This window comes from Agelaius tricolor, unplaced genomic scaffold (assembly GCF_023055355.1).
Source record: "Agelaius tricolor isolate 1412-34295 unplaced genomic scaffold, bAgeTri1.0.p SCAF_116, whole genome shotgun sequence".
NCBI lineage: Eukaryota > Metazoa > Chordata > Aves > Passeriformes > Icteridae > Agelaius > Agelaius tricolor.
In genome coordinates, this window is record NW_027269376.1 from 221,457 (window position 1) to 231,113 (window position 9,657).

The following is a 9,657-nucleotide window of genomic DNA, read 5'->3' on the forward strand; positions in this document are numbered from 1 at the left end:
ATTAGCGCCTGTGAGGGCGAGTCCCGGTTTTCCTTGGAATTCCTCTGTTTTCCCTCAGAAAAAAAGTCACAATTTTCCTGGAAATTCCTGGGAATTCTGCTGAGTTCCTCCTGGATCCTTGGGAATGCCACTGTTCTACAGTCAAGTCCCGTTTTTATCCTCCAAATCCCTCAGTTTTCCTGGGAATTCTGCGGTTTTCCAGGAAATCCTACAATTTTTCCTGGGAATTGTGTTGTTTTAGAAGAAATCCCTCCATTTTTTCCTGGGCATTTCTGCTGTTTTCCACTGTTTTCCCAAGGAATTCCGCTGTTTTGTAGGAATTTCTGCTGTTTTCCAGGAAATCCAGGGGGGTTCCCAACAGCATTTTTGAGTTTTTGGGATCCCAGGGAGGTTTCTCAGCATGATTTTCAGCTTTTTTCAATGGGATTTTCGGGTTTTTCAGCAGAATTTTCAGGTTTTTCAGTATTCCAAGCTGGTTTTTTTCAGATCCCAGCAGGATTTTCAGGTTTCTCAGCAGGAATTTTGGGCTCAGAACCCGGATTTCCCGGAGCAGAGCCGTTTGTGCATCTCCCATTCTGGGGAATTTTTTATTTTTTTGGGATCCCTGGAGTTTTCTGGGACCCCAAAATCCCGGGACCCCCAAAACCCCAAAATCCCGGGACCCCCATACCAAAACCCCAAAATCCCGGAACCCCCCAACCCAAAACCCCAAAATCCGGGACCCCCAAAACCCCAAAGCCCCGGGACCCCGAAAGCAAAACCCCAAAATCCCGGGACCACCAAACCCCAAAATCCCGGGACCCCGAAACCGAAACCCCAAAACCCCGGAACCCCAAAAGCAAAATCCCGGGATCCCCAAAACCCCAAAATCCCGGGACCCCAAAAACCCCCAAAATCCCGGGACCCCCCAACCCAAAACCCCAAAATCCCGGGACCCCCAAATCCCAATATCGCAGGACCCCCAAAACCCCAAAATCCCGGGATCCCCAAACGCCAAAATCCCGGGACCCCCAAACCCCAAACCCCCAAAATCCCGGGACCCCCCAACCAAAATCCCCCAAAATCCCGGGACCCCCAAAACCCCAAAATTCCGGGACCCCAAAACCAAAATCCCCCAAAATCCCGGGATCCCCAAATCAAAACCCCAAAATTCCGGGACCACCAAACCAAAACCCCCCAAAATTCCGGGACCCCCAAACCCAAACTACCCAAACCAGGGACCTCCCAAAAAAAAAGCCCCGAAATCCCGGGATCCCCAAAACCCCAAAATCCCGGGACCCCCCAAACCCAAAACCTCAAAATCCCGGGACCCCCCAACCCAAAACCCCAAAATCCCGGGACCCCCAAATCCCAATATCGCAGGACCCCCAAAACCCCAAAATCCCGGGATCCCCAAACGCCAAAATCCCGGGACCCCCAAACCCCAAAGCCCCAAAATCCCGGGACCCCCCAACCAAAATCCCCCAAAATCCCGGGACCCCAAAACCCAAACCCCAAATCCCGGGATGCCCAAACCAAAAACCCCAAAATCCCGAGACCCCGAAAGCAAAACCCCAAAATCCCGGGACCCCAAAACCCCAAAACCCCAAAATCCCGGGACCCCCAAATCCCAATATCCCAGGACCCCCAAAACCCCAAAATCCCGGGACCCCCAAACCCCAAACCCCCCAAACCCCAAAATCCCGGGACCTCAAAACCAAAACCCCAAAATCCCGGGACCCCCAAACCAAAACCCCCCAAAATCCCGGGAACCCCAAAACCCCGAAATCCCGGACCCCAAAACCCCAAAATCCCCCAATCCCGGGACGCCCAAACCAAAAACCCCAAAATCCCGGACCCCAAAACCCCAAAATCCCGGGACCCCCAAACCCAAAACCCCAAAATTCCGGGACCCCAAAACCCCAAAATCCCCGGCCCCCCCCCAGGGCCTCGGGGGCCCCTCCCCCACCGCGCCGCCCCTCCCCCCCCGCGCCGCCCCTCCCCCCCCGCGCCGTTAATCGGATTTCCCCCAATCCCAAATCCCAAATCCCAAATCCCAAATCCCAAATCCCAAATCCGCGACCGGAGACGACCCCGGGGGGCTCCACCCTTTAAAAAATCCTTTTATTTTGGGGTTTTCATCCATTTTTTTGGGGTTTTCACCCAAATTTTTGGGGTTTAATCCCATTTTGGGGGGGCTTCATCCCTTTTTTTGGGATTTCCATCCATTTTTTGGGGTTTCCATCCATTCTTTGGGTTTTCAATCCCATTTTTGGGGTTTAATCCCATTTTGGGGGGGGTTTCATCCCTTTTTTTGGGATTTCCATCCATTTTTTTGGAGTTCCCATCCATTCTTTTTAAATCCCCATTTTTGGGGATAAATCCCCATTTTCTGGGTTAAATCCCCATTTTTTTGGATAAATTCGCATTTTTTGGGATAAATCCCCCATTTTCTGGTATAAATTCCCATTTTTTAGGATAAATCCCCCATTTTTTGAGTTAAAACCCCATTTTCGGGATAAATTCCCATTTTTTAGGATAAATCCCCCATTTTTTGAGTTAAATCCCCATTTTTTTTGGCATAAATCCCCTTTTTTGTTTTAAATCCCCATTTTTAGGGATACCCCCCCCCCATTTTTTGGGACAAATCCCCATTTTTTGGGTTAAATCCCCATTTTCTGGTATAAATCCCCATTTTCTGCAATAAATCCCCATTTTCTGCAATAAATCCCCATTTTTTAGGATAAATCCCCCATTTTTTTGAGTTAAATCCCCATTTTTTGGGATAAATCCCCATTTTTTGAGTTAAATCCCCCATTTTTGAGATAAATCCCCATTTTTTGAGATAAATCCCCATTTTTTTGGGATAAATCCCCATTTTTCGGGTTAAATCCCCATTTTTTGTGATAAATTCCCCATTTTTTAGGATAAAATCCCATTTTTCTGGTTTAAATTCCCATTTTTTGGTACAAATCCCCCATTTCCCCTCCCCCCCCGTTGGCCCTGGCCCCTCCCCCTGTGCCGCCGTTAATTAACCCCTAATTAATGAATCCCTAATTAATAAATCCCTAATTAATCCCCTCGGCCCTAATCCCGGCTCGGCGCGGGGCACGGAGGCAGCTCCGGCTCCTTTCAGCCGCGATTTTTGAGGGAGAAAATTCCCATTTTTAGGGGAAAAATCCCCATTTTTTAGGGATAAATCCCCATTTTTTAGGGGAAAAAATCCCCATTTTTAGGGGAAAAATCCCCATTTTTTAGGGGAAAAAATCCCCATTTTTTAGGGATAAAATCCCCATTTTTTAGGGGAAAAAATCCCCATTTTTTAGGGGAAAAAATCCCCATTTTTAGGGGAAAAATCCCCATTTTTTAGGGGAAAAATCCCCATTTTTTAGGGGAAAAATCCCCATTTTTAGGGATAAAATCTTTAATTTTTAGGAAAAAAATCTCAAATTTTTTAGGGATGAAATCTTCAATTATTAGGGAAAAAATCTCCATTTTTAGGGATAAAATCTTTAATTTTCAGGAAAAAAATCTCCATTTTTTTAGGGATGAAATCTTCAATTATTAGGGATAAAATCTCAATTTTTAGGGATAAAATCTCCATTTTTTAGGGAAAAAAATCTCCATTTTTTCGGGATAAAACCTTCAATTTTTAGGGATAAAACCTTCAATTTTTAGGGGAAAAATCTCCATTTTTTTAGGCTTTAAACCCCTCCTTTTTTAGGGAGAGACTCCTATTTTTTGGGGATAAATCCCCCATTTTTTAGAGATAAACCCTCATTTTTTAAAGGATTAAATCCCCCATTTTTTAGGGATAAATTCCTATTTTTTAGGGATAAATTCCTATTTTTTTCAGGCATAAATTCCTATTTTTTTCAGGGATAAACCTCTTTATTTTTAGGGATAAATTCCCCATTTTTTTTAGCGACAACCCCCCCATTTTTAGTGCTAAAATTCAATTTTTGCTTCTAGAATTGTTATTTTCTTTTATTTGTTATTATTTTAAATTATTGCGATTTTATTATTATTACTGTTATTACTACTATTGCTATTATTTTAAATTCTTTTATTTTAAATTACTGTGATTTTTGTTATTATTACCATTAGCATTATTATCTTAATTTTAAAATTATTTTTACATTATTTTATTCTTACCATTATTTCTATTACTATTATTATTTTTTAAATTTTTGTTATTTTAAATTCTTGTGATTTTTATTATTATTACTACTATTATTATTTTTAAATTACTCTATTTTTATTATTATTACTATTACTATTATTGCGATCATATTTACTTTAATTTTTATTATTTTAAATTCTTGCGATTTTGATTATTACCACAGCTATTTTATTACGACTACCATTACCATTACTATTATTATTTAAATATTTTTAAATTATTATTATTATTATTATTATTATTATTATTATTATTATTATTATTATTATTATTATTATTATTATTATTCCTATTGTACTTTGCATTATTAATTGTCATTAATTTCTGCGTTCCCAGCATGTCCTGGGCGCTGTTCTGACTACTATTACTATTTAAATATTTTTAAAATCATTTTAATTATTCTTCTTATTATTATTATTAATAATAATATTCCTATTATTATTATCACTCCAATTGTACTTTCCATTATTAATTTTCATTAATCTGTAGTTGGGGCATGGCCTGGGTGCTGTTCTGATTACTATTATTATTTTAAAATATTTTTTTAAATTATTTTTATTTTTATTTTTATTTTTATTATCATTCCTATTATCCCTTCCATTATTAATTGTCATTAATTACCCCAGCATGTCCTGGGCACTGTTCTGACTACTATTACTATTACTATTATTATTTAAATATTTTTTATTATTTAAATATTTTTTTAAATCATTTTCATTATTATTCCTATTATTATTATCATTCTTATTGTACTTTGCATTATTAATTGTCATTAATTACCCGGTTCCAGGCCATGTCCTGGGCACTGTTCTGACTCCTATTCCTATCCCTATTCCTATTCCAATATTTAAAAATCCTTTTCATTATCATTCCTATTATTATTATTATTATTATTATTATTATTATTATTATTATTATTATTGTTATTGTTATTATTACCCATTCCCTCATTAATTGCCATTAATTGCCATTAATTACGGTTAATTCTGGGCCATGTTGTGGGCGCTGTTCGCGGGCCGGGCGCTGCTCTGACCCCTATTCCTATTCCTATTCCAATATTTAAAAATCCTTTTCATTATTATCCCTATTATCATTATTACCCTTCCCTCATTAATTGCCGTTAATTGCCATTAATTACCGTTAATTCCGGGCCATGTCGTGGGCGCTGTTCGCGGGCCGGGCGCTGCTCTGACTCCTATCCCTATTCCTATTCCTATTTCTATCCCTATTCCAATATATTTTAAAATCCTTTTCATTATCATTCCTATTGTTATCATTATTACCCATTCCCTCATTAATTGCCGTTAATTGCCGTTAATTACGGTTAATCCCAGGCCATGTCGTGGGCGCTGTTCGCGGGCCGGGCGCTGCTCTGACCCCTATTCCTATTCCTATTATCATTATAATACTTTTTAAATCATTCTCATTATCATTCCTACTATTATTCCTATTATCCATTCCCTCATTAATTGCCGTTAATTACGGTTAATTCGGGCCATGTCGTGGGCGCTGTTCGCGGGCCGGGCGCTGCTCTGACCCCCATTCCTATTCCTATTTTAAATCAATTTCATTATCATTCCTATTATTATTATCATTATTACCCATTCCCACATTAATTGCCGTTAATTGCCATTAATTACGGTTAATCCGGGCCATGTCGTGGGCGCTGTTCGCGGGCCGGGCGCTGCTCTGACCCCCATTCCTATTCCTATTCCAATACATTTTAAATAATTTTCATTATAATTCCTATTCCTATTATAACAATTACCCATTCCCTCATTAATTACCGTTAATTACGGTTAATCCCGGGCCATGTCGTGGGCGCTGTTCGCGGGCCGGGCGCTGCAGTTCCGCGGCTCCGAGCGGCGCCTGGACACGGAGCGGGAGCTGCGCGCGGCCCTGGACAATCGGCTCCTGCTGCTGCTCTTCGGCTCCGCGCGCTGCCCGCGCTGCCGCGAGTTCGAGCCCCGCCTGCGCCGCTTCTGGAGCCGCCTCACGGACCCCGCGCACGTGGAGCGGCCCGAGCAGCTGCGCCTCGTCTACCTGGGCCAGGAGCGGAGCGAGCGGGAGCACCGCGAGTACCTGAGGGCCATGCCCCGAACATGGATGGCGCTGCCCTACAGGGAGGCCGCGTTCGGCAGGTGAGGGACAGGGCAGGACAGGTGGGGACACCTTTGGTGGGTGGGGACAGGAGCACCGCGAGTACCTGAGAGCCATGCCCCGAACATGGATGGCGCTGCCCTACAGGGAGGCCGCGTTCGGCAGGTGAGGGACAGAGGGGACACCTGGGACAGGTGAGGGATGAGTGGGGACAGGAGCACCGCGAGTACCTGAGGGCCATGCCCCGAACATGGATGGCGCTGCCCTACAGGGACGCTGCCTTCGGCAGGTGAGGGACGGGGGGGACAGTGGGGGACACCTGGGACAGGTGAGGGACACCTGGGGACAGGTATGGGAGTGAGCGGGAGCACCGCGAGTACCTGAGGGCCATGCCCCGAACATGGATGGTGCTGCCCTACAGGGACGCTGCGTTCGGCAGGTGAGGGACAGGGGGGACAGGTGAGGGACGGGGAGGGACACCTGGGGACAGGTATGGGAGCGAGCGGGAGCACCGCGAGTACCTGCGGGCCATGCCCCGAACCTGGATGGCGCTGCCCTACAGGGAGGCTGCCTTCGGCAGGTGAGGGACAGAGGGGGGACAGGTGGGGACACCTGGGACAGGTGAGGGACAGGGGGGGACAGGAGCACCGCGAGTACCTGAGAGCCATGCCCCGAACATGGATGGCGCTGCCCTACTGGGAGGCCGCGTTCGGCAGGTGAGGGACAGGGGGGACACCCGGGACAGGTGAGGGACACCTGGGACAGGTATGGGAGCGAGCGGGAGCACCGCGAGTACCTGCGGGCCATGCCCCGCACCTGGATGGCGCTGCCCTACAGGGAGGCTGCCTTCGGCAGGTGAGGCACAGGTGGGGGGACACCTTTGGTGGGTGGGGACAGGTGGGAACAGCTTTGGCAGGTGGGACAGGTTGGCATGGGGGAGGATGAATGGGACAGGTGGGAACACCTATGGTAGGTGAGGGACAGGTGAGGGACAGGTGGGGACAGCTCTGGCAGGTGGAACAGGTGAGGACAGGTAGGGGCCCTTCGGTACGTGAGGGGTAGATGGGACAGCTAAGGGACAAGGTGACATTGTCCCCCCAAATTCCCCCAATCCCCAAATCTCCCCATTTTTCTGAATTCCCCCCATTTCCCTCCATTTTTGCCCCATATTCCCCCATTTTTGGCCCATTTCCCCCATTTTCCCCCATTTCCCCCCATATTTCCCATTTTTTCTCTATTTTCCCCCATTTTTTTTCTGAATTTCCCCCATTTTCACCCCATTTTCCTGTCTGTCCCCCACCCCAGGGATCTGGCTGCCCATTTCCATTTCCCCCCCATTTCCCCCCCATTTTCCCCCATTTTCACCCCATTTTCCCCCATTTTCACCCCATTTTTCTGTATTTCCCCAATCCCAGGGCTCTGGCCGCCCGTTTCAGGTGTCGCAGCTCCCGGCCGTGGTGGTGCTGGCTCCCAGCGGGGCCGTGCTGGTTCCCCATTCCCTGTTCCCCCATTTACCCCCCGATATTTCCCATTTTCCCCCATTTTCACCCCATTTTCCCGTATTTCCCCCAATCCCAGGGCTCTGGCCGCCCGTTTCGGGGTGTCTCAGCTGCCGGCCGTGGTGGTTCTGGCTCCCAGCGGGGCCGTGCTGGTTCCCCATTCCCTGTTCCCCCATATTTCCCATTATCACCCCATTTTCCCCCATTTTCCCCCATTTTCCCCCATTTTCACCCCATTTTTCCCGCATTTCCCCCAATCCCAGGGCTCTGGCCGCCCGTTTCGGGGTGTCTCAGCTCCCGGCCGTGGTGGTTCTGGCTCCCAGTGGGGCCGTGCTGGTTCCCCATTCCCTGTTCCCCCATATTTCCCATTTTTCTGTATTTTCACCCCATTTTCCCCCATTTTCACCCCATTTTTCTGTATTTCCCCCAATCCCAGGGCTCTGGCCGCCCGTTTCGGGGTGTCTCAGCTGCCGGCCGTGGTGGTGCTGGCTCCCAGCGGGGCCGTGCTGGTTCCCGACGCCGTGCGGGAGATTCGGGACCTGGGCCCCTCGTGCTTCCAGGGCTGGCGCCAGGCGGCCGAGCTGCTGGACAGGAACTTCCAGGAGCCCCAGGAGCAGGAGCAGGAGCGGCCGCTGCCCTGGCGCAGCCTCACCGAGCCCCTGCGGCGCAGAAAGTACCGGGTCAGCCACCAGGACGAGGAGGAGGAGGAGGAGGAGGAGGAAGGAGAGGAAGGGCAGCGGGAGTAGAGGCTTCCAATGGAGGGACCCAACCGAAATGCTGGTAATTTTCTGAAGAAAAGAAGGGAAGAGGAGGAAGAGGAGGAGGAGGATGAAGAGAAAGAGGAAGAGGAGGAGGATGAGGAGGATGATGAGGAGGAGGAGGAGGAGGACAAAAGGGGAGAGGAAGGGCAGAGGGAGTAGAAGCTTCCAGTGGAGGGACCCAACCGAAATGCTGGAAATGTTCCTAAGAAAAGAAGGGAAGAGGAGGAGGAGGAGGAGGAGGAGGAGGAGAAGGATGAAGATGAGGGCGAGGGTGAAGACAAGGATGAGGAGGAGGAGGAGGAAACAGGAGAGGAAGGGCAGAGGGAGTAGAGGCTTCCAGTGGAGAGATCCAACCAAAATCTTGGTAATGTTCCAAAGGAAAGAAGGGAAAGAGGAGGAGGAGGATGAGGAGGAAGAGGAGGAGGAGGAGGAGGAAACGGGAGAGGAAGGGCAGCAGGAGTAGAAGCTTCCAGTGGAGGGACCCACCCAAAACCCTGGTAATGTTCCAAAGGAAATGAGGAAAAGATGAAGAGGAGGAGGAGGAGGAGGAGGAGGAGGAAGGAGAGGAAGGGCAGAGGGAGTAGAGGCTTCCAGTGGAGGGACCCAACCAAAATCCTGGTAATGTTCCTAAGGAAAGAAGGGAGGAAGAGGAGGAGGAGGAGGACGAGGACGAGGAGGATTAGGAGGAGGAGGAGGAGGTGGGAGAGGAAGGGCAGCGGGAGTAGAAGCTTCCAGTGGAGGGACCCAACCAAAATGCTGGAAATGTTCCAAAGGAAATGAGGAAAAGATGAAGAGGAGGAGGAGGAGGAGGAAGAGGAGGAGGAGAGGGGAGAGGAAGGGCAGCGGGAGTAGAAGGTTCCATTGGAGAGGCCCACACAAAATCCTGGTAATTTTCCAAAGAAAAGAAGGGAAGAGGAGGAGGAGGACGAGGAGGAAGAGGAGGAGGAGGAGGAGGAGGAAGGAGAGGAAGGGCAGAGGGAGTAGAAGCTTCCAATGGAGGGACCCAACCAAAATGCTGGAAATTTTCTGAAGAAAAGAAGGGAAGAAGAGAAGAGGAAGAGGAGGAGGAGGAGGAAGAGGAGGAGGAGGAGGATGAGGAGGAAGAGGAGGAGGAGAGGGGAGAGGAAGGGCAGCG

At 48.0% G+C, this 9,657-nt stretch overlaps 1 protein-coding gene across 1 annotated transcript; it reads left to right on the top strand.

The window, feature by feature from the left end:
* Window positions 1–3,563: 3,563 nt before the first annotated feature.
* NXNL1 (nucleoredoxin like 1) lies at window positions 3,564–9,569 on the top strand. Its single transcript, XM_071419724.1, has 2 exons — window positions 3,564–6,303; window positions 8,198–9,569. The coding sequence occupies exons 1-2, from the start codon at window positions 5,975–5,977 to the stop codon at window positions 8,505–8,507; spliced, it is 639 nt and encodes a 212-aa protein (XP_071275825.1). The 5' UTR covers window positions 3,564–5,974; the 3' UTR covers window positions 8,508–9,569.
* The last annotated feature ends 88 nt before the right edge of the window (window positions 9,570–9,657 follow it).

Bases quoted from the DNA above. Each gene is read 5' to 3' on its own strand.
- NXNL1 (XM_071419724.1), top strand. From the start codon at position 5,975: ATGTCGTGGGCGCTGTTCGCGGGCCGGGCGCTGCAGTTCCGCGGCTCC. The intron at 6,304-8,197 runs GTGAGGGACAGG...CCCCAATCCCAG, and splicing joins AGGGAGGCCGCGTTCGGCAG to GGCTCTGGCCGCCCGTTTCG.